Below are 26,015 nucleotides of genomic sequence, written 5' to 3' on the forward strand. Positions count from 1 at the left end.
ACATCATCCTAGTACAAAGACAAGTGGAAGCAGACAAAAACAACAAGCACGCATGCTACAAACTTTACCCGAGTCATTTAGACAGCCATTAGCCCGACGTCCTGGGGCTAGCGATTTTTCCAGTCGGGCTACCGGTGAGGTCGGCTGCGGTCACGACTGCTCCGACCACTTTTTCTTTCTTTGTTTTTTAAGTTAGTTTTCAGCGTTTCTAAATCGGCAAAATCACCACCATTGGGTACATTAGGTATGACAGTGACACTCTTGTTTCTATTGGTTTACAATGTACTCACAATTCGAAGTTTTTAACTCCGGATCCGAGCTGGCCGAGTGAGATCTTGAGGGAGAACAAAGGGAAGTGGCGGCAGCCTAGAGGGAAGCGAGCCGGCGTCAGGAACAGACTGAGAGCTCGTGCACACCGCACACCTCTGCCTAGCATCCTGCTCGCCAACGTCCAGTCACTGGAGAACAAGCTTGACGACCTCAGGGCCAGGGTAAAGTTACAGAGAGACATTCGGGACTGCAATCTCCTCTGCTTCACCAAGACATGGCTGAACCCAGCGGTGCCGGACCACGCCATCCAGCCGGCCGAGTTCTTCTCGGTTCACCGCATGGACAGGACACGGGACTCGGGGAAGTCAAGGGGAGGCGGCGTGTGTTTAATGGTGAACAACAACTGGTGCAACAGTGCGAACGTTGTTCCTCTCACACGCTCCTGCACACCAAATCTGGAACTACTGTCCATCATGTGTCGTCCTTTTTATCTACCTCGGGAATTTACATCGGTCATTATAAGTGCCGTTTATATTCCACCACAAGCGGACACGGTCACCGCCTTATGCGAGCTGCATGAGGCACTCACACAGCACCAGACACAACACCGGGACGCTGCGCTTATTGTGACGGGGGACTTTAATAGCGCGAACCTCAAACGCGCAGCGCCGAACTTTTATCAACACATCTCCTGCCCCACCAGAGGTGAAAGGACACTGGACCACTGCTACACTACGGTCAAGGACGGCTACAAGGCACAATCCCGCCCTCCTTTTGGCAAATCTGATCACGCCGCCATCTTCCTCATCCCAAAATACAAACAAAGGCTGAAACAGGAAGTTCCGGTTCAGAGGAAGGTCGCGCGCTGGACGGATCAATCGGTGGCCGCGTTAAAGGACGCACTCGATGACGCAGACTGGGGCATGTTCAGAAACAGCTCCGATGATGATGTCAACGTGTTTACGGAAGCGGTTGTGGGATTCATCGGGAAACTAGCGGATGATACCGTGGAGACAAAGACTATCACAACGTTTCCCAACCAGAAGCCGTGGGTGGATAAAACCATCCGCGACGCTCTGAGATCCCGCACCGCTGCCTACAACACGGGACTCATGACGGGGGACATGGACCCGTACAAAGCCGCGTCATATAACGTGCGGAGGGCGGTGAAAGAGGCGAAGCAGCGCTACGGGAGGAAACTAGAGTCACAACTCCAACAGAGTGACTCTAGGAGCCTGTGGCGGGGACTAAGGACAATAACGGACTATAAAGCACCAACAACCGGTATGACGAACGCGGCCGTGACTCTGGCAGACGAGCTGAACACTTTCTATGCTTGCTTCGAGGCTGCAGCTAAGGTCTCCAACAATGCTAGTGCTAGCGGCGCTAACGGCTGCAGACAGGAAGATACTGCCAGCACCGGAAACGTGCTCGTCATCTCTGAGCATGAAGTAAGGAGAACCTTCAAGAGAGTGAACACCAGGAAAGCAGCAGGACCAGACGGCATCCCAGGTCGTATCCTAAGAGACTGCGCATACCAGCTAGCTCCTGTGTTCACTGAGATATTCAACATCTCTCTATCTCAGTCGGTGATCCCCACATGCTTCAAAGAGTCCATCATTGTTCCTGTCCCGAAGAAACCCCACCCTGCTTCTCTTAATGACTATCGCCCTGTAGCCCTCACCTCAGTAGTGATGAAGTGCTTTGAACGCCTGGTCAGAGACTTCATCATTTCTTCACTACCAGACACACTGGACCCACTATTCAATTTATTTTATTTATATAGCGCCAAATCACAACAAAAGTCGCCTCAAGGCGCTTCATAGATACAGAGAAAAACCCAACAATCATATGACCCCCTATGAGCAAGCACTTTGGCGACAGTGGGAAGGAAAAACTCCCTTTTAACAGGAAGAAACCTCCGGCAGAACCAGGCTCAGGGAGGGGCGGCCATCTGCTGCGACCGGTTGGGGTGAGAGAAGGAAGACAGGATAAAGACATGCTGTGGAAGAGAGACAGAGGTTAATAACAGATATGATTCAATGCAGAGAGGTCTATTAATACATAGTGAGTGAGAAAGGTGACTGGAAAGGAAAAACTCAATGCATCATGGGAATCCCCCGGCAGCCTACATCTATTGCAGCATAACTAAGGGAGGATTCAGGGTCACCTGGTCCAGCCCTAACTATATGCTTTAGAAAAAAGGAAAGTTTTAAGCCTAATCTTAAAAGTAGAGATAGTGTCTGTCTCCCGAATCCAAACTGGAAGCTGGTTCCACAGAAGAGGGGCCTGAAAACTGAAGGCTCTCCCTCCCATTCTACTTTTAAATACTCTAGGAACAACAAGTAGGCCTGCAGAGCGAGAGCGGAGCGCTCTAATAGGGTGATATGGTACTACAAGGTCATTGAGATAAGATGGGGCCTGATTATTTAAGACCTTGTATGTGAGGAGCAGGATTTTGAATTCAATTCTGGATTTAACAGGAAGCCAATGAAGGGAAGCCAAAACAGGAGAAATATGCTCTCTCTTCTAGTCCCTGTCAGGACTCTTGCTGTAGCATTTTGGATTAGCTGAAGGCTTTTCAGTGAGTTTTTTGGACATCCTGATAATAATGAATTACAGTAGTCCAGCCTGGAAGTAATAAATGCATGAACTAGTTTTTCAGCGTCACTCTGAGACAGGATATTTCTAATTTTAGAGATGTTGCGCAAATGGAAGAAAGCAGTCTTACATATTTGTTTAATATGTGCGTTGAAGGACATGTCCTGGTCAAAAATGACTCCAAGGTTCCTCACCGCGTTACTGGAGGCCAAGGTAATGCCATCCAGAGTAAGAATCTGATTAGATACCATATTTCTAAGATTTTCAGGGCCGAGTACAATAACCTCAGTTTTATCTGAATTAAGAAGCAGAAAGTTAGCGGCCATCCAGGTCTTTATGTCTTTAAGACATTCCTGCAGTTTAACTAATTGGTGTGTGTTATCTGGCTTCATGGACAGATAGAGCTGGGTGTCATCTGCATAGCAGTGAAAATGTATGCTATGTCTTCTAATGATACTGCCTAAGGGAAGCATGTATAATGTAAACAGAATTGGTCCTAGCACTGAACCCTGTGGAACTCCATAATTAACCTCAGTGTGTGAAGAGGACTCTCCATTTACATGCACAAACTGGAGTCTATTAGATAGATATGATACAAACCACTGCAGCGCAGTACTTGTAATACCTACAGCATGTTCTAATCGCTCTAATAGGATATTATGATCAACAGTATCGAACGCTGCACTGAGGTCTAGCAGGACAAGCACAGAGATGAGTCCACTGTCAGAGGCCATAAGAAGATCATTTGTAACCTTCACTAAAGCTGTTTCTGTGCTGTGCTGAGCTCTGAAACCTGACTGAAACTCTTCAAATAAACCATTCCTCTGCAGATGATCTGTTAGCTGTTTGACAGCTACTCTTTCAAGGATTTTTGATATGAAAGGAAGGTTGGAGATTGGCCTATAATTAGCTAAGACTGCTGGGTCTAGAGATGGCTTTTTGAGTAAAGGTTTAACTACAGCCAGCTTGAAGGCCTGTGGTACATAGCCGATTATTAGAGATAGGTTGATCATATTTAAGATCGAAGAATTAATTAATGGCAGGACTTCTTTGAGCAGTTTTGTAGGAATGGGGTCTAAAAGACACGTTGATGGTTTGGAGGAAGTAATTATTGAAGTTAACTCAGAAAGATCAATTGGAGAAAAAGAGTCTAACTTAATATCAATGGTACTAAGAGTAGCTGTAGATAATATTACATCTGTGGGATGATTATTGGTAATTTTTTCTCTAATGATAAAAATTTTATTTGTGAAGAAGTTCATGAAGTCATTACTAGTTAACGTTAAAGGGATGGTTGGCTCAAAAGAGCTCTGACTTTTTGTCAGCCTGGCTACAGTGCTGAAGAGAAACCTGGGGTTGTTCTTATTTTCTTCAATCAGTGATGAATAGTAAGATGTTCTGGCTTTGCGGAGGGCTTTCTTATAAAGCAGCAAACTATTTCTCCAGGCTAAATGATGATCCTCTAGATTTGTGACACGCCATTTCCTCTCCAGATTACGAGTCATCTGCTTTAGGGTACGTGTTTCAGAATTATACCACGGAGTCAGGTACTTCTGATTTGAGGCCTTAGTTTTCACAGGAGCTACAGTATCCAGAGTCGTACGTAGTGAGGAGGTGAAATTATTAACAAGATAATACTACAGTTTGCTTACCGTCCAAATCGTTCCACAGACGATGCCATCTCTCATCTCCTCCACACATCACTCACTCACTTGGACACTAGAAAGGGGAATTATGTTAAAATGCTCTTCATAGACTACAGCTCTGCATTTAACACCATAATTCCCTCCACACTCACCACCAAGCTGGAGCATCTGGGACTCAGCTCATCTATGTGTCTGTGGATCTCCAACTTCCTAACTGGCAGACCACAGGCAGTAAGGATGGGCGGACATGTCTCAGCCTCCACCACTCTCAGCACTGGAGCCCCCCAGGGGTGTGTTCTGAGCCCCCTGCTGTACTCTTTGTACACATATGACTGTGTGGCCACTACCAGCTCCACCACCATCATCAAGTTTGCTGACGACACCGTCGTGGTGGGCCTGATCTCTGATAACAATGAGACGGCCTACCTGAAGGAGATTAGGAATCTGGAGAACTGGTGCCAGAGGAACAACCTCCTTCTAAACGTCAGTAAGACAAAGGAGCTGATAGTGGACTTCAGCACTAAGCAGGAGAGGAACTACCAGACCCCTGTCATCAACGAGTGCCCAGTGGAGAGAGTGGACAGCTTCAAATACCTCGGAGTTCACATCACGCAGGACCTGTCATGGTCCTGTCACATCAACACCGTGGTGAAAAAGGCCCGTCAGCGTCTCTACCACCTCAGACGCTTGAGAGACTTCCAACTGCCCTCCAAGGTGCTCAGGAACTTTTACTCCTGCACCATAGAGAGCATCCTGACGGGAAACATCTTAACCTGGTTCGGGAACAGCACCATGCAGGACAGACGAGCTCTACAGAGGGTTGTGCGGTCAGCTGAGCGCACCATCCGCTCCGAGCTCCCTGACCTGCACTCAATCTACAGCAGGCGGTGCTGGACCAAGGCCAGGAAGATCGTGAAGGACCTCAGCCATCCCAACAACAGACTGTTCTCTCTGTTGAGGTCAGGAAAGCGATTCCGCTCCCTGAAGACCAACACAGAGAGACTGAGGAGGAGCTTCTTCCCGCAGGCGATACGGTCTCTCAATCACACCACCACACAGTACTGACCCACACATACAGTTCTTACACACACTGGACATTCTGGACATTGTTTTCACTTCATTATTTAAATCACGCTGCTGTTATTGTGTATATGCTGCTGTTATTGTGTATATATTTATTTATATTTCTTCATACATTCTTATATAGTTCTATATTGTGTATTTTGTTGTACAGTTATTTTATTTTCAACTTTAATTTATATATTTTATCTTATTCTCCCAGTTAAATTTACCCTTCATTCTAATTTGTGTTGTACAGTTATTTCATTTTTAACCTTAATTTATATTTTATTCCTTCCTAGTTAAATTTACCCTTTTTAATTTTTCATATTTATTTCCTATCTTATTCATAGCCTTTTCCTTTTTTGTTTTCTTTAGGTCACGAGCAGTTGTCCAAGCATTTCACTACATATCGTACTGTGTATGACTGTGTACGTGACAAATAGAATTTGAATTTGAATTTAGGAAGGAAAAATATATGTCAATGCTTTTGCATTCTTTCAGAAATGTAGCTGGGTAATTATGTCATTGGCATCGGTGAGCCACTGTCAATATGTGACATATTGAAATCGCATTTGAATTTGCGCTTGTTTTTTGCTTTCACTTTGCAATCGCGCGAACTGTGTATAGAGAGCGACAGCACTGATTGGTGAGTGATGATAATTTGCGCACCAATTCCTCTGACATTGTCTTATCAATCGTTAGCTTACTATGCAAACATGACAAGTGAAATCTTAAACATGCTTAAACATGTGAGAGGTTGATCGCGCAGAGAATCGCTGAGCGTTATGTGAGTGCGTGTGTAAAAGCAGCGGGATATATATTGTAGCGGGTCAGGTCTGTTCGGGGTTCTGTTTGTACAGTTATGTTTTGTTTATGTTGCCATAGTGACGGGTGACGCCCTCTCGCTGCGACGGTGTGTCCTCCCGGGGTCAGAGGGCGCCCTGTGTGTTGTTGTTGTTGTTGTTGTTGTTGTTGCTGTGCTGTTGCCGCGCTGAGCAGTTAGCTAGCGGCAGTGTTCTTCTGCAGATGTCAATAAACGGCTGTGCTCCCTGGCTAGCTCACGGGAAGCAAGACCAAACGACACCTCCATCTCCTCCTTGTCTGAGCTCGCCACAATATTTTAGTTCTGCTGAGCCAAATAAGACAGGTCAGGGTGAAGAAGTGACAGCCAAAGAAAAGCTTACCACAAAACGGAGAAGTTATGACAAATCAGACTATAAGGCAAAAAGAGAGTGCAGCTTTATGGTTTCATGGACAAAAGAATTTCTGTGGCTGCAATATGACGAGCTAAATAACCAGGGCTGCACATAAGTGGTCCGCAGGTGCGCATTCGCTGTCAAAATAAAAAACACGCACAAGGGTTAGGGTTAAATTTAAAAACTGTACTTTTGAGTTAAAATATATATTTATGATTTTAATAAATGACAAATTAAAAAGGCATGAACATTTTTTTTGTATCGAAAAAATATCGAACCGTGACACCAAAGTATCGAACCGAACCGAACCGTGAATTTTATGTATCGTTGCACCCCTAATATATATATATGTGTGTATATATGTGTGTGTGTGTGTGTGTGTGTATTATATTATTCTTCATTCTATATAAAATGGATTACACTAATCATCTTGTTTCCTGTTTTAAATTCAGAGGGTCTTCAAAACTGTCAGTTTAAACTCAAATCTAACCTGAAGGAGAGGTTCCAGTGTGTGTTTGAGGGGATTGCTAAAGCAGGAAACCCAACGCTTCTGAATCAGATCCACACAGAGCTCTACATCACAGAGGGAGAGACTGCAGAGATCAATGATGAACATGAGGCCAGAATGATTGAAACTGTGTTCAAGAAACCTGCCAGACCAGAAACAACAATCAGGCAAGAAGACATCTTTAAAGCATCACCTGGAAGACATGAACCAATCAGAACAGTGCTGACAAAGGGAGTGACTGGTATTGGGAAAACAATCTTAATACAAAAGTTCACTCTGGACTGGGCTGAAGACAAAGTCAACCAGGACATCCAGTTCATATTTCCATTCACTTTCAGAGAGCTGAATGTGCTGAAGGAGGAAAAGTTCAGCTTGGTGGAACTTGTTCATCACTTCTTTACTGAAACCAAAAAAGCAGGAATTTGCAGCTTTGAAGACTTCCAAGTTGTGTTCATCTTTGATGGTCTAGATGAGTCTCGAATTCCTCTGGACTTCCACAAAACTACAATCCTAACTGACCCTAGAAAGTCCACCTCAGTGAATGTGCTGCTGACAAACCTCATCAGGGGGTACCTGCTTCCCTCTGCTCGCATCTGGATAACCACACGACCTGCAGCAGCCAATCAGATCCCTCCACAATGTGTTAATATGGTGACAGAGATTAGAGGGTACACTGATCCACAGATGGAGGAGTACTTTAGGAAGAGATCCAGAGATGAGGAGCAGGCCAGCAGGATCATCTCCCACATCAAGACATCACGAAGCCTCCACATCATGTGCCACATCCCAGTCTTCTGCTGGATCACTGCTACAGTTCTGGAGGATGTGCTGCAAACCAGAGAGAAAGGAACACTGCCCAAGACCCTGACTGAGATGTACATCCACTTCCTGGTGGTTCAGGCCAAAATAAGGAAGGTCAAGTATGATGGAGGAGCTGAGACAGATCCACACTGGACTCCAGAGAGCAGGAGGACGGTTGAGTCTTTGGGAAAACTGGCTTTTGATCAGCTGCAGAAAGGAAACCTGATCTTCTATGAATCAGACCTGACAGAGTGTGGCATCGATATCAGAGCAGCCTCAGTGTACTCAGGAGTGCTCACACAGATCTTTAAAGAAGAGAGAGGACTGTACCAGGACAAGGTGTTCTGCTTCATCCATCTGAGTGTTCAGGAGTTTCTGGCTGCTCTTCATGTCCACATGACCTTCATCAACTCTGCAGTCAATCTGCTGGAAGAACAACAGACATCGTCCTGGTGGTCAAAATTTTTTAATGCACCAAAACTACAGTATGTCCACCAGAGTGCTGTGGACAAGGCTTTACAGAGTCCAAATGGACACCTGGACTTGTTCCTGCGCTTCCTCCTGGGTCTTTCAATGCAGCCCAATCAGATTCTCCTACGAAATTTTTTGCCAGACACACTAAGTAGCTCACAGACTATTCAGGAAACAGTCCAGTACATTAAGAAGAAACTCAGTATGAATCTGTCTGCAGAGAAAAGCATCAATCTGTTCCACTGTCTGAATGAACTGAATGATCGTTCTCTAGTAGAGGAGATCCAACAGTCACTGACTTCAGGAAGTTTCTCCACAGATGAGCTGTCTCCTGCTCAGTGGTCAGCTCTGGTCTTCATCTTACTCTCATCAGAAAAAGATCTGGATGTATTTGACCTGAAGAAATACTCAGCTTCAGAGGAGGCTCTTCGGAGGCTACTGCCAGTGGTCAAAGCCTCCAACAAAGCTGTGTAAGTACATTTGTACTGATCCCTCTACTTTTATCATGCAGTTGAGTCTGTAATTTATTTAATCAGACTTTCCATCTTTGTAAGAATTTGTGTCCCAAAGCATGGCAATTACTCTAAAACAACTGTAACCTTTTTAATGTCTCATAAACTCAATGTTCTTGTGATGCAACATCCAAAAACTATGGCAGTATCATTATTAGTGCTGCTGCTGTGTTACTGGTCTTTTAAAAAAAAACCAAACAATCAAACTTTACTTTCCATGTGTTCATGCACCAGTTTTGCATTTAATCATTAGTTTTTACTACACTGTGCCTTGGGCTTCAGTGTTTGTTTACTATTCTTGACCTGAGCTCTCCCCTCACCCCAAACTGTTAACAGCAGATGGTTGTACCTCCTGAGCCTCATTCTCCTGGAGTTTTTCCTTCACACTGTTGCCAAGTGGGAGTTGTCAAATTGTTGGTGCAGACTTTGGTGCATATCAAACAAGCAGTTCTAGCTCCTTCCGTCTTAAGCATACTTTCCCTGGTTGTCTCTTCTATGGCTGCCATAAAATTTCCTCCAGATTATAATCCGCCCACAAAAATCAAAAATACAAAAACAACTCAGACTTCATGCCATTTATTGCCAACATGGTGTCCTTTTTGCCAGCCTTTGATGATAAACTGCACCACTATCCATAATAAGCTTTTCCATTGCTTTTAATGATTTTAGACTTTACACATGTACATTGTCTTTCTTTTTATTGTGGGCACACAGATAACAGCTCTTCTTTTGTTACAACTGAATTGAAAACACAACTCAGATCAGGGAAAATCTCCTAATTTGGATGATTTTCCAGGTGGTATCTGGGATCAAAAGTTGAAATCAGCTTGGATGGCCTGTACAATGAGTACAGTGGCTCACTCCTTGGGCAAGAAGACCATTCAGTCTAAATGCTTTTTTCCCCTTTCGTGGCTGCTGATGAGGTTGTTTTTGGATTGGCTCATAGCCATTCTCATCGTCTTCAAATTAACTGACAAACTGCTGACTGCTGCTATAGTTTACTGAGTATGTGACTCATGTACTAAAGGTTAGAGTTGTGACTCCAGTGCTTGAGTTTGAGTCTGCCCAAGACATTTCCTTTGTGTCCATCTCCTCACTTCTCCCTCCTTTTCTGACTTCCATACTTTACACAGTGAAGTCAAAGTGCCTAGTGTTCTGAGAAATCTTCACCTCCTGCATCTCCCAAATCTTCTCTGTCATATGAAATCAACAATATTCTCTGAGTATAGAATCTTTTCATGATCTTGAATGATAAGGATCCACATGGGCACAGTTATTTCTTTCTTTTCTATTTAAAGAGCAATGATATTGTCTAGCCAGATGCTCTTAGTACAACCGAGGTCTCGATTGAAGCGTAGAGGAGATCAGGCCTTTGCAGTTGCAGTGCCTAGACTCTGGACTAACTTGACAGATGATATTCGTACTTCAGAGTCTAGTCAGTCTTTAGAAGCATGCCTTAAAACTCATTTTTTTTATGTTGGTTTTTAATTCGAGTTCAGTTTGAGTACCATCAGGCCTTTTTTTCTGTTTGCTATTTTTGTCTTGTTTTTATGTTGTATACATTGTCATTGCCTCATCTCGTTTATCTGTATTTGTTTTTCTATTGTTTTCTCATGTTCTGAACTAATTGCGAAGCACTTTGGTCAACTCTGTTGCTTTTAAAAGTGCTATAGAAATCGATTTGATTTGATTTGAAGGGTTCCACCTGTGATTTGTAGCTGGAATAGAGTGTGGAAAAACTTTAGTTTAGAGGAAAAACTTGAATGAGGTACATGTTTCTTGATATCAGAGTAACTCATCCACAAGGTGTAGAAAGAGCAGCAGTAGGGTAGGACAATATGTCCAAAAATATTTATATATTTGAAAAATTGCGGTAACGATATAACTGACAATATAATTGACGTGAGACAAAATACTTAACAACTCTACAACTTTATTAGTGCAAAAAAAAAAACCCCGAACAATGTATTTTAACTTAAACAAGCAGCTGGTTTTTTTATGTGCATTAAAGCTATATAAAAATGTTACAGTGCAAATGCAAATTCCATGCTGACAGTTAAACCAAAGGGCATTTTCAGTAGAAATGGGCCGACATATCCTGAGCATAACCATGTATAATGTCCACAAAACTTAAAAAGAGGTTATACACACACAATACTAATATTATGTTGAATCACAGTAGGTATTACTCCATAAGGCACGTGACTATGGTAGCCGTAATGCTCCGACAATCAATCAAGCGGTGCGGCTTCATAGCTTAACAAAGTAGTATTAAAATCAGTGCTCTCAGCAATCTCGTTAAAATGACATGGCAAATCACCGTTAGCAAGTTAACGCGGATCGCCCCGTGTGTGGGGCTGGACGGCGCTAACGCTTTGACCTTGTGCAGCCCCAGGTTTTTCAGCCCGCTTGCATGTTCTACCAAAAATTGGTGGGTATCTGACAGACAAAAACCTCACCAGTTCCACACTACTGAAGTTGGCCCCGTTTTTACAAACCAATTTTGGTTCATCTGTTTTATTCAACGATCTGCTTTCGCCCTTCTCATTCTCCGTCACTGCCATACTTTTTCTGACATGTGCGTATGAAAACAAATGCACTGCACAAGCCACAACAACTAGAATTTACCTACCTTTGGTATTTCCTGACAGCATAATATTTACTGAAAAGATGTCTTCTCTCATCTTTGTTGCTATGAATGTTCCTGTTTCGGCTGTCCACTTGGCTCTAAATTGTACAAATAGATCTGAGAAGATTACGTTTCTAATCACAAATCAGAAATTATGTTTTTATTAGATTTGCAGTTTGTATTCATGTCTTCTGAATCAGAAGGTGGGGGAAGTGGACCTTACAAGGACTAAGTGGTGATCTAGAAGGGCAATTGTGTTTTAATGAAGTTATTTTGTTAACCATTAATTGTGTTGCATGTTGGCATTTTTACATTTTTTCACAAATTTTGTTTTATTTATTGATTTCATTAGTTTGTTTGTTTGTTTTTTCAGACTGAGTCACTGTAACCTCTCAGAGAGAAGCTGTGGTGCGCTGTCCTCATTTCTCAACTCCCAGTCCTGTAGTCTGAGAGAGCTGGACCTGAGTAACAATGATCTACATGATTTAGGAGTGACAATTCTGTCTGCTGCTCTACTGAGTCCATACTGTACACTGGAAACTCTCAGGTCAGCAGTTACTGTATTTAAATTACTTTTCCACTGAAAAAGTAGAGTAACTAATTACTGTTCATTTTTAGGTATTTTAAATACAGTTACTTACAATGTACTTGCGTTACATTGTAAAATAACTAAACTCGCTGAAAATCATTATTTAATTTCAATAATTTATCTTCTAAAGGTAAAAATAAACTCTGCCGCTTTAACATCGCTGTAGTGCAGCTGCACGTCATTTCGCGCCAGTTTGCCGCATAGTCGTATTCTACAGCGGAAGATGTCGGACTCGGCTGAAGCGAGGGCCTGTTTTATGAAATGGAAATATTCCCGTCACTTTACTTTTCTACATACAGTACATACAGCATGCAGGAAATATGGTGCTCATTGGTTTGAGGAAGTTTCAGAGGAATTCTGTTTGTTAACCAAAGTTCAGAATTAACTTCACTTTGTTGAATCACATGACATGATTACATACATTATGTATGAATATGTTACTCATTGCTTTAAAAATGTAAAAATTTTAATGTTTACTGCGTGAAATATGTCATGTATAACATTTCTTAAGTTAAGCTTTTTTGTTATTCAGATACACTTATTCTTCTTTTTTATACTAAGTTAATATACTGTGTTGTGTTGTTTGTTACGTTGTGATGTGTCATATCGTGTCGTGTTGTGTTATATGTAGTGCCGACGTAGGACAGTTTTTCCAATTTCATTGTACTACTGTACTATGTATGACTGTGCAATGACAATAAAGAGTTATCTTATCTTATCTTATATGTTGCAGAAAAATATATTTGTTATTCTGGAATTGTGTTTCTTAGCTAAAGAAAGTTACATTCCTTACTAAAAAATGTTAAAGAATGTTTTTTTTATATAATGTAATAAAGATGATTCAGGAAGCAAAAAGGCTAAACTATTTCATGTTGACTCGTATTTTTTTAAAAATTATTTATTATTTAAAGAGTTTAATTTCTATTGTTTGTCCACTCAAGGTTTATGGGGATTTTAATAAGTATTTAGTTAAATTACTTATTGAGTAATTAAGTTACTTTTCAGGCACAGTAATTAGATAAGTATTTTAAATACAATATTGATTAAGTAATTAGTAATAGTAATTAATTACTTTTTTAAAGTAACTTACCCAACACTGCACGTCAGGAGTGAAATATTTCACTGCTGATCATTTACAGTCTGAATGATTTGCATCTATAAACAACTATGCTTTATAGCCTTGTCAAGTGGCCTTTTATTTAGGACTCTGATTTTGGGTAGCAGAATAAGTGAGATATCATTTTGGTTTCTGAGATATAGTGATGTTGTTTTCTTAACAAATTTATTTAATTTAAAATTGTGTGTTAGAGTTATTTATATTTCATTTAAGGTATTTTCTTAAGAAGTCTGACACATAACAAAGATGTTTCGGTGATGCAAAAACACCTTAGTAGGATTAACTGCTGAAAGGTATAATTCTACATGTGGAGACACTGGTATTAATTTCAGTAACATTAGTATCATTTTTGTGATGTCTGAACTGTTATTTTATGTATGGCAAGTCACTAAATTTCAAAACCCAGGCCTCGCGCTCAGTCCTGCATTACCCATGTGATCTTGTGTGAATACCAGCTGGACTGGTCGGGTGCAACAATAGCTGCAGTCATTTAAATAATCTCTGACAGTGGAAAATATTGTATCTTTTGCTTGCTGCGGGCGTGATAGTTGCTACTAGGAGAGATTTTTTTCAGGAGCGGAGATGTTACCAAAACAAGTTTAAAAAATTAAAGTGTTACTGTTTTACATTGTCTGAATGTGCTATTAAAATGTACAAATGGATCTAAGAAGATTGCATTTCCAGTCACAAGTCAGAGATTATGTCTTTAGTAGTTTTACAGGATTTTTACGTATTTTCAAATTTTTGTTTTATTTGACTGATTTCATTTGTTTGTGTGTTTCTTTCAGACTGACTCACTGTAACCTCTCAGAGAGAAGCTGCGGTGCCCTGTCTTCAGTTCTCAACTCCCAGTCCTGTAGTCTGACAGAGCTGGACCTGAGTAACAATGATCTACAGGATTTAGGAGTCAAGCTTCTGTCTGCTGCACTACAGAGTCCACATTGTACACTGGAAACTCTCAGGTCAGGAGTGAAATATTTCACCGCTGATCATTTCAGTTCTGAATGGTATTATTTGATAAACAACTAAGCGTTTTAAAATTGTCAAGTGACCTTTAATTTAACTTTGGATAGATTATTAAATAAATTAAATAAATACAATTTTATTTATATAGCACCTTTCTAGGCAGAATCACAAAGTAATTGTTTTTAAAAATAACTGCTAAGCCCACAGTTCTTAAGGTTTGGGGGAGAGAGTTCCACAGTCTAGGGGCCACAGTGGCAAAAACTCTGTCCCCCTTAGTTCTCATCTTAGTATGTTTTAAAGCAAGTAAGCCCTGATCAGACGACCTCAGGGATCTCCTAGGGCAGTGGTTCCCAAACTTTTTTTGCTGGGCCCCCCTTTGTTCTACAAAAAAATAGTTTGCGCGCCCCCCCCCCCCCCCCCCCCACACACACACACACATCCTCCAACCACACACACCCATATTTTGCTCCATTGCGGTTTATTTGACACCTCAAACATTTTGTAAACAATTAATCAAATACAAGTAATCTGCAATAAATTACAGGTAGTAATAAAATAAACTCTTTTACACACCTACACAGGTATTTTTGAAAACGCAGCTGTTTCGTCCACACGTAAACGGCATTTCAAATCACTGAAAACTGAGACTTTTAAAACTCCTTTTTTGCGTTTGCGTGTGGACAAGGAATACAGAGTTTGTCACGCAGCATCAAAGGTATGTGCGTTTTTCACGTCACGCTGTGCGCACGTTATTGTTTACATGAGATGAATTGCAGAATGGCAGATAGAGACAAAATACTGTTAATCTGACTATCTGCAGGTTTTACACGCTTACTTATACACACGCAGTTACTGTCCCTCCATTTACAAAGGCAGAGGTGTCACGGTGTAATTGTTTTACATGTATTTGTTTTTTTTTCCTGTGTAATAATATTCAACATTGCTATCAATACATTTTTCAAAAAATGTCTCTCTGTGCAAAATGGGTTTAAAAACATAAACAGCTGTGGGATTTGAACCGAGGGAACAAATCGTGGCAGGATCAGCCTGATGTTATTTGTATCCCGCTGTAACTTTACTGTATAAAGTATAGTATAGTATGTATATCTCCAAAATGTCAGGAGTAGTTAGTCATTACAAGAAGTGTTTGTGAACTAAAAATCACAAATGTGGGGTACTGTTTGTCCGTGATTTAAACAGCCCAGCGCTGCTCCCAATGAAGAGAAAACCAATTCTGCAGGGGAGACCTACCTTGGCACTTGTGCAGGTGAAGCCAAAGGGAAGATATGCTTCACCATATTTTCTAGTGTTTGGCTTAGAATGAAGTTGGTTTGGAAACATATTCAGCGATGCTTCATCTCCTGCTTTGCGTTTCTGTAGGCGCCCGTGCTAGCAGTGTCCAAGCGTCTTGTTTTTTTCCCCCCCTTTTCAACCCACGCCCCCCTGCCATGGCTCTGCGCCCCCCCCCAGGGGGCGGGCCCCACACTTTGGGAAGGTCTGTCCTAGGGAGATAGAACTGTAGCAGATCAGAGATGTAGGATGGTGCCAGTCAATGCGAAGCTATAAAAGTCAAGATCAGGATCTTAAAATGGACTCTAAATTCCACAGGAAGCCAGTGTAGCTGAGATAGCAACGGTGTCACATGTGAATACTTAAAAGATTTTGTCAGAAGCCTAGCTGCAGTGTTTTGCACAACCCGCCAACAATCCAGAGAACCTTTGCTTAGATACATAAACATAACAGTGAGTTACAATAGTCCAAGCGTGAGGAAATAAATACATGTATAACATCTCCAAGTCAGAGCGATATAAAATAGGGCTTAACTTAGCCACATCTCATAAATGACAAAAACACAAGACCGAACCAGAGACTTCACACGACCATCCAGTGTAAGAGTCGAGTCCAAAGTGACACATAAATTCCTGATATAGGATTTAACCTAAAGTAGGAGAGAGGACCAAGGGCTTTCACTATCTGGGATAAAATTCTGTCATGAGCGCATACAAGGGCTGTGTCCCAAATCAGGGTCTGCATGCTTGAAGTACGCATTTTAAGCGCGATTACGTCACCGCCACGCGACGACGGCTGTCCCAATTCAAAGTGTACTTCAAATGCGTACTTCAAATGCGTACTCCAAATGCGCCGTCGATTTCCCCAAATATCAAGCGTGGTCCGGTGCACGCTTCGTGGTCCCATATATCCCACAATTCATAGCGCGGCGGTGGGTGTGGATAATTTTGCCGCAAAATACGGCAGAAGGGAGCGGCCGAAGAGTGAACTGTCAAAAGTAAGTACTGACTATGACGTCACTTATTTATGCGCGAATGTTTAATAAGGAAGAACATTAAAACATTGCTGTTGGCCACATGTCGGCACAGTTGTGTGACATTAGTGATGTTTGTTGTTTCAGAGCCTCTAGATATATATATATATATATATATATATATTAGGGGTGCAACGATACACAAAATTCACGGTTTGGTTCGATACTCTGGTGTCACGGTTTGATAATTTTTTCGATACAAAATAAAATGTTCATGCCTTTTTAATTTGTCATTTATTAAAATTATAAATATATATTTTAACTCAAAAGTACAGTTTTTAAATTTAACCCTAACCCTTGTCCGTGTTTTTTACTTTGACAGTGAATGCGCACCTGCGGACCATTTATGTGCACCCCTGGTTATTTAACTCATCATATTGCAGCCACAGAAATTATTTTGTCCATGAAACCATAAAGCTGCACTTTCTTTTTGCCTTATAGTCTGATTTGTCATAACTTTTCTGTTTTGCGGTAAGCTTTTCTTTGGCTGTCACTTCTTCACCCTGACCTGTCTTATTTGGCTCAGCAGAACTGAAATATATATCCTGCTGCTTTTACACACGCACTCACATAAGCTCAGCGATTCTCTGCGCGATCAACCTCTCACATGTTTAAGCTTGCTGCGGGAGATTTCACTTGTCATGTTTGCATAGTAAGCTAAAGATTAATAAGACAATGTCAGAGGAATTGGTGCACAAATTATCATCACTCACCAAACAGTACTGTCGCTCTCTATACACAGTTCACGCGATTGCAAAGTGAAAGCAAAAAAACAAGCGCAAATTCAAACGCGATTTCAATATGTCACATATTGACAGTGGCTCACCGATGCCAATGACATAATTACCCAGCTACATTTCTGAAAGAATGCAAAAGCATTGACATATATTTTTCCTTCCTACAATAGCCCGACGGGCAGGGCAGAGATAGATTTTGGTAGCCCAACTGGAAAAATCGCTAGCCCCAGGACGTCGGGCTAGCGATTTTGCGAGCCCTGTATCTGATTGAGGAATCACTCATCTTTGGAAAAGAGAGTTTATTACAGAGAAATGGCTCTTTCCAAAATAAAAGCTATACTATCCGCTTCTTCTGGGCTATATTCTCAGCAGCACATTAAACATATCAGGTCCACATAAGGAGAATCATGTGCTAACGGCTGTCTAAATGACTCGGGTAAAGTTTGTAGCATGCATGCTTGTTGGTTTTGTCTTTGCACTAGGATGATGTCGGCGTAAATGTGCAGTCATATTCGTTGTGTTCCCACTAGTGCTTTCAGGTTAACCTCGTTAAAATGACCTTAACGCCATTACACGGCAAATCTCCGTTAACGAGCTACCGCCGATCGCCCCGTGCATGGGGCTAGACGGCCAACACGTTAACGAGCTAACTGCGCTAACACACTAGTTCCCACCCATGTAATTGAGCATTGCATGGCACATCCAACATACTGTTTTACTTTAGTCCATGACTCGCTTACCTTCAGGGTCATACGTCACATGAAAACCAAAATAATTCCAAACACCAGATCTGAATGAGGGTGGGGGAGGTCCATGTTGCAAGGAGAGCTTAACTTCTGTCTCGCTAGCTTGCCCTGCTCTCTTCCTTCTGACTATGCTGTCTGTGTTGAGCGCTCAGTGGATCTGCGCTCGACAGTGCAGCCTAGGCGGAGTAGTCGAACGCAGATTCACTGAGCGCTCAACACAGACAGCATCGTCAGAAGGAAAGTTGATAAAATAAATTACAAATTTTGTTTTGTTCGATACATATGCGTACCGAACCGAAAGCACTGTATCGAACGGTTCAATATCGATACGAATATTGTTGCACCCCTAATATATATATATATATATATATATATATATATATATATATATAATATTCTGACAATACTACAATATTGGCCATATTATATTTACATTACCACAGTGAGAGGATTTTAGTCTCATGAACAACATTAGCTAATTGTTATTTACTAACTAATCTTAAATGACTGTTCAGTACAGAAGTGAAGCCCAACAATCATGTTTTACAGTCCCGTGGTCTCAGCCTCAGATACTCAACTAATCAAAGTGATGTCATGACAAAAATGAATGACCAACAAAACTTTTTTCCTTCCTTCATTTATGTCAAACAATGCTGTATGTAACGTTTCTCGCGGTTAGTATCATGGTTGCTAGGCAACCTGAACAGCGCGACGAAGGCTAGACCGTCCCATTTCACAAGCCTCTCACTTCCGCACTTCTCGTACTTATAGTACGCACCGTACGTAGTACGCGTAGTGCGCGTAGTGCGCGTAGTGCGCGTAGTGCGCGTACTTCAAGCGTGCAGACCCTGAATTGGGACACAGCCAAGGACTTCAGTTTTCCCCTCATTAAGCTGGTGTAAATTTGCAGCCATCCATCTATTAGGTTCTAAGTACTGTGAGAAGAATTTTTACAGTCAATTTTTTGTTTAATTAGTAACAGAAAAGTACGGTACGGGTTATGTTTCTTGTGGCATGTTTTGTTTAATCAGGCCATTTGTTCTACAGCAATCAATGTGGTAGTTGAGTTTGTGCTGATGTACCTGAATTAATTTAGCCAACAAAAGGCCTGTTCCTCTCAGTTGTTCTGCTCACGCGTCACTGATTCAAAACAGATTCAGACAACAGCGATGTGGATTCTGATGGTGCTGTTGAGAGTGAGGACAGCCAGGCAATTAGAGATGGGCGACCGTGGCTCAGGGGGTTGGGAATCACATCTGTAACCGGAAGGTCGCCGGTTCGATCCCCGGGCTCTCCGTCCTGGTCGTTGTGTCCTTGGGCAAGACACTTTACCCTACTTGCCTACTGGTGTTGGCCAGAGGGGCCGATGGCGCGATATGGCAGCCTCGCTTCTGTCAGTCTGCCCCAGGGCAGCTGTGGCTACAACTGTAGCTGCCTCCACCAGTGTGTGAATGTGAGAGTGACTGAATAGTGGCATTGTAAAGCGCTTTGGGTGCCTTGAAAAGCACTATATAAATCCAATCCATTATTATTATTATGGGTTGGAAGGCCAGAACTATATTCAATTTCCGAGTATCCACCGAAAAAAACAACTTCTCATTTCTCACGCACAGAGTAAAAAAAAAGACAGTGTTTCATAAATGGCAGGTTTTAGTTTAGAGTTTTAATATCAGTTCCACAAATTCATAATTCAGCTTTTGCTACAATCCAAATATTGAATTTGAGGAGTTTGTTGCTCAAGAAAAATAAACAGTTTTGCTCATGAACAAGTTTGTTCATGAAGGTAAAAAATATATAAATTAAAATACACAAGATACAATAACAACAATGCCAAGTTATAGTATTTCTAAAACTTATTTAACTTTAATATTTAAACTTTGAAGTTTAAAGTTCAATTAATATTTAACTTGTGTCCCCTCTCTCCTTCATTTGTGTTTTGTTCTTGTCTCTCTGCTTATTTCTTCTATTTACCATAATCCCTTAAACCTCTTCCTGAAGCCTGTTGTTATTGGAAGGATCTTTATTTATAAGGGAGTTCTTCCTTTCCACAGTTACCAAGTGCTGCTCAAAGCAGATTGTCTGAGAGTTTGGGCTTTCTCTCTAATAATTTAGCGGGTTGGCTCATAGTGTAAAAAAGCTTGACATGACAATGACTGTCTGTTTAAAATTGTCCTTTTTAAATAAAATAAAATAAAATAGAATGGATAGAATTGGATAGACATTATTGTATGACAAACACAAAATCATTGTTCAGAGGTGGATTGTTGTTTTGTGTGTCTGCAGTCTGTCAGGCTGTCTGATCACAGAGGAAGGCTGTACGTCACTGGCCTCAGCTCTGAGCTCCAACCCCTTCCAAATTAGAAAACTGGACCTGGGCTACAATCATTCAGGTGACTCAGGAATGAAGCTGCTTTTGGCTGGACTGAAGGATCCATGCTGGAGACTGGACACTCTTAGGTATGGAGAGAATATCTGATAGAGGAGGAAGACTTAGAAACATTCCCTGTCTCTTTCACACACTTCCTCTTTGTTTCATGCAGATGTTTTAAATTTAATTTATATTAAACATATTTTAAAAGAGAGAGAAAGAAAGAAATGAATTCAAAAATCCAGGATTTCTTTCTGGTATTTGAAAAGGCAATTCCACTCCTCATTTGAAAATCCATTTCCCTTTCCTGTCAGCTCACAGATTAGCTAATATATTGGTATATTATATTAGGTATCGGATTAGCTCTGGAATTAACTATTGGATCAGCTATCAGATTGGTTATTGGATTATCTCATTTCCAAAACCCTGAAGCAATGCAAACTAGCCACGCAGCGTGATTTAAGGTACTCACAGGCACAGGCTGGTTGCCTGGATTTTTATACACTGCTATTTGTACTCATAGCTTTGCAATGCTAGAAAGTGTGTGTGCTTGCAAAAAGGCCATTCAGCCTTCAGATGTACTCTCTGCCCGACATGGATATGTGAAGAATGAAGGGACTCTACAGTAAAATGGAGAGCTGAACCTCCTAATGTACGCCTTTAGACTCAGCCTGACCAGGTGTTAAAGGTAACGTGCTAACATGGCTAATGCTAGTGTCACAGCACATAGACCCACTCTTTTAAGATCATGCTGCTGTGCTCTTCACAAACAAAGCTTAAAGCAGCTCAGACTATTAGAACCAGCACTGAGCCCTGTTACATTTATACAGTGTTAGATCGAAGGGTGCAACCTACCGCCTTTAAACTAGTGGTTAAAATGCTGTCTGTAAACACATCAGTCCACATGTTACCACATTACTTTATGATACTTAGAATTAAAAGAACTGAGACAGGCTGATATAAATAATAGCTGTCAGTTCTCTCCCTCCTTATATTATCTCCAGTCTTAGCAGATATTATTGACTTTATTTATTTTAATATGTGAGTGCACACATTTATTCTGAACTGGACATAAATGATGATCACAGAGTGTGTAATATTAATTTTTATATAATATTACATACATATTTATTAATGTAATTTAATCAAAATCCAAACACAGTGTGCTGAATCTTAACATTGAATGTCTAGTATATTCCAAAGAGCATAATTTAAGCATTCACTGCACCTACAGTACCTACACCTAGTCAAGTCAAGTAAAGATACAGATAATGAAATTTAATTATTACTGAAATATGCATAATGAAAAACAAAACTGGGCAGCACAGTGGTTAGCACTGTTAACTCACCGTGACAAGGTCCTGAGTTCAATTCCACCATCAGGCTGAGGTCTTTCGATGTGGAATGATTCTATGTGTGTCTGTGTCTATGTGTTTGGCCTGCAAAAGACTGGCGACCTGTCCAGGGTGTACCCTGCCTCTCGCCCTAAGACAGCTTGGATAGGCTCCTGCGACCCTGAAAAGGATAAGCGGAAGAAAATTGATTTATGGATGGAAAAACAAAAGCTGAAACTGATTCACTTTAGTACTATGCTCCGTGCTTATAAAGACCCTTGATGCTGTGATATATACTGTAAATCATATGGAAATAATTTTCACAGACCTCATAAAGTAAGTAAGTTACTGCTGATTTTTGGTTGATGTTTATATTTTCAGGTGTTTTTGTGTGTGCATGGTTTTTTTTTTATGACAACAATTGGAATTCCTCTGGGAGATGAGGACACACCCACATCTGTTCCATATCATAGTCATTTAGGATGTTATAGCTCTGAGTCTGTTTTGTGGCATCAGACACCCACACAGGAAAACGAGCACCTGAACTTTATGCAGGAGAGACTGCATCAGTGATGGTTGACTCTGCATCTTCTGCATCCTCTTCTGCATGTCCTTTAACTCACAGTTCAAATCACTTCAAAAGAGTTGTGTATATTTACCTAGAAGGACATCTGTAACTTGTACAGATTAGTAGTTTTGCTTGTTTTATGAGTTACATTTAAAAAGAGAGAGGGAGGATATGAAACTTATCATTCCCCTGCAGAACACAATCTTAAGTGCTTATTCTTTTGATCTTATGAATTCCACTCTGATGTGAATTCACTTTTTGTCTGATGATTGGCACAAAGTTTAAACTGGTTTTCTTCTGAGAGATGCTGCTGAGGCTGAAAATGAGCCAATTGAAACAATAACTGAAAAAAAAATCTATACATAAAAAAATCTCTTAATTCCTGAATTACAGGCAAAGACATGCCCAAAAGTTTAGTTTCTCCGGATGTTTTATCACTCATCTAAGTGACTTCTTCTGTTATACAGATAAGTAATGGAATGTTTCTTGGAAGGAAAACTGATGTGTACAGTTGAATTCAATCTACTTTTTTAAGGTTTTTAAAGTTAAGCGAGTAGTTAACGCTCCATCACCTACATCGTAGTTCTTTGGGCTGGGGTTAGGCGACGAGAAAAAAAAGCCACATGGCTGAAGCTTTGCTTGGCGACCTGAACGCTGGGAAAGTCATACAATCTTGTGGGTTGGTAGCGAGACAGCCTTTTGTTTGCTGAACACCTCCTGTAGGTCACGGTCCTCTAATGGGATGGAGGTAAGAGCTAGAGCCATTCTATATGAGAGTTAACCAGTGGAAACCGAGAATAAGTTGGGAAAATTGAATGGGGAAAAAGGTAAGTGACTCTCCTGGCTGTTCATTATTATTATTATTATTATTATTATTATTATTATTATTATTACAGGATCTAACTAGCATGACAGTTTCAGTTTGATGAGTGATGTGGGCAAACACTTGATTATTTATTTTGATTGTGATTAATAGCTTTGGGTAGTATGGGAAGTTCGAGTGCTAGGAGAGGAGTGTGCAACTGTTTAGCTAACTCTCAATCAACAAGTCTCTGCCCGACACCGAAATCAGCGAGAGCCTGAAGGGGTTGGAGTAGCCTGGTAAGCCTGCAAAAACACAGGGAGCAGTAGCCAGGGTTTAATATTAGTAACTGATCTGCCCACCTGTATCCCAGAACATACCTGCAGGTGGAGCTTTTTAACCATTTGGGGCAGGATACTAGAAAGTGATCAGGCAAACCACCTTACGGGGTGGCTGTAGCTCAGGTGGCAGAGCAGGTCAGCCACTAATCAGAAGGTCGGTGGTTCGATCCCAGTGATGGTTCACTCTGCATCCTCTTGCATGCAGGCAGGCTGCCTCCTGGCTGGTTTCCAAATATCCTTGGGCAAGTTAGTAACCCCATGTTTGCCCACTGGTGGTGGTCAGAGGGCCCAGTGGCGCCAGTGTCCGGCAGCCTCGCCTCTGTCAGTGCGCCCCAGGGCAGCTGTGGCTACAATGTACAATGTAGCTTGCCATTGCCAGTGTGTGAATGACTGAATGTAGTGTAAAGCACTTTGGGGTCCTTAGGGACTGAGTAAAGCACTATACAAATGCAGGTCATTTTTTTTACCATTAAAAATAGTTGAGAGCTGGAAATGCACAATTTGCATCGGTTCCAGCACAGAATCTGTGACAGAAGAGGCAATAACTGGGGTGGATGTTTGTACTGGTAGTGCAGCGGAAGTCAACCCGAAGACAGCGAGGAAATGACCTGCGGAGTCTGTTTTTCTCTCAGCTTCCCTCTTCCTCAGGCGTTGTCTATCTGGAGGGAAAGGGAAACTAAATCCTTGAAAGAGGCGGGTTCATCGCGAGAAGCGAGCTGATCTTTTATGCACTTTTAGTGCTTGCAAATAAATGTAGTGCCTGACCTGGCCAGCCTACCTCTTCCAATACCAGCCACCTCAGTGGACTGGCCAGTGGGGCTGTGGGAGGAATCCAGAGTAAACCTGTGCAACCTCCAAATAGAAAGGACCTGGCCAGGTGATGGAATGGATCTCAGCACCTTCTTGCTGTTAGGCAACAGTGCTAATCACCACACCAAGTGCTGCCATAACTGGAATGTATAATTTCAAAGATGTACTGTATAAAATAGAAACAATATATACCAGATTTGGTGTGATGCTTGACCCTACAAAACTCCATGGTACTTTATCAACTTTGAATGCCTAGATTTGTGGTTCCTGGTTTAAATGCATTCACTTTTTAGATTCAGAAATCAAAGCAATAAGAAGCCAGATCATCAACAGTTTGATCCACGTATGGATTGATGTGTAGTTGTGAAAATGTTGGACTGTTCCTTTATTAGTGTCTAACAGTATGTGTATGAGAGTGATGTAATGTCCATATGTGCATGCTGACAGTGTTGGGGAGTAACGGAATACATGTACCGCCGTTACGTATTTAAAATACAAAATATGAGTAACTGTATTCCGTTACAGTTACCGTTTAAAAAGGTGGTATTCAGAATACAGTTACTTTGTTGAAATAAATGGATTACACTGCGGTACTTTCCTGTTTCATTTTGTCGCGGGTCAGGACTGTTTGGGTTTTGTTTGACAGCTACGTTCTGTTGTTCCAGGCAGCAGCGTTACGGTTGCCATGGTTACAGGGCGACGCTCTCTCTCTCTCTGCGACTGTGTGTTTCCTGGGTGAGAGAGCACCTTTTCGTTGTTGTTGTTGTTGTGCTAAGCTAACAGGCAGAATGCTACAAGCATAGCTCTAAAGAATGTAGCATCATGGGCAGTGTAGTCCGTGTTGCAGGGAGAATGGACTGCCATACACGTTATGGGTCTGTGAGCGCGAGGAGGGAGAAAAAGGGGAGTGGAAAGGTACGAGTTGTCATCGAGGAAAAACGGGAGCTGGAAGCATGTAAATATAATAATAACCACTTCAGCCAAGAAGAGTGCCTGACGAGCCCAGTTGTAAGTAAGCTATTAAGACTCGACTGTACACCGTGTTCCTGTTTTCCTCCAAAAACAATAAGTTCCGTTGGAGCAGTCTTTCAACGCCTCTCTCTGTCTCTCGCAAGAAAAGTTGACCCACACAACAAAGTAAAGCTATTTTTCGGCTACGAGCCGACAGGGACCCCGCCGTATTAGTCAGAGGTCCCTTTACTACAGTTCGGAGTCGTGGACCTTCAGTAATAGTAATAAATCAGACAGCAATAGTACATTCACGTTGTTGTAAAAAGCATGATAATATATTAAGTAATCCAAAGTATTCAGAATACGTTACTGTCATTAAGTAACGTAACGGAATACGTTACAGAATACATATTGGGGCATGTATTCTGTATTCTGTAATGGAATACATTTTAAAAGTAACCTTCCCAACACTGCATGCTGAAAGAGACTGTGCTGGTCTGACCCCCCTCCTCCTTTCAGGGTGGAGCCTGCTGGAGTCCGATGGTTGAGACCAGGTCTGAGGAAGTGTAAGTGTGCTTTTAATGTGATTCATGAAAACAAAGCATCACTCATTCACATCTCTGATGTCAGGACTCATGATCAAAGTGTCAATCAATGAACAGATGAT

General features: G+C 41.5%; 2 protein-coding genes across 2 annotated transcripts in view; both read left to right on the forward strand.

Annotated features, from left to right (window-relative positions):
• LOC309700665 (NACHT, LRR and PYD domains-containing protein 3-like) overlaps positions 1-26,015 on the forward strand; it is a 267,254-nt gene that overhangs the window by 237,802 nt on the left and 3,437 nt on the right. The window contains exon 10 of the mRNA XM_082524378.1: positions 25,868-25,914. Within this exon, the coding sequence (XP_082380504.1) occupies positions 25,868-25,914 (47 nt within the window). The remainder of the gene's footprint in view (positions 1-25,867; positions 25,915-26,015) is intronic.
• The window catches only part of LOC309700667 (protein NLRC3-like), an 88,505-nt gene that overhangs the window by 10,492 nt on the left and 51,998 nt on the right, over positions 1-26,015 (forward strand). The window contains exons 7-10 of the mRNA XM_082524382.1: positions 7,228-9,025; positions 12,070-12,243; positions 14,191-14,364; positions 20,458-20,631. Coding sequence (XP_082380508.1) covers positions 7,228-9,025; positions 12,070-12,243; positions 14,191-14,364; positions 20,458-20,631 — 2,320 coding nt within the window. The remainder of the gene's footprint in view (positions 1-7,227; positions 9,026-12,069; positions 12,244-14,190; positions 14,365-20,457; positions 20,632-26,015) is intronic.

This window comes from Aulonocara stuartgranti (assembly GCF_965226115.1).
Source record: "Aulonocara stuartgranti genome assembly, chromosome: 23".
NCBI lineage: Eukaryota > Metazoa > Chordata > Actinopteri > Cichliformes > Cichlidae > Aulonocara > Aulonocara stuartgranti.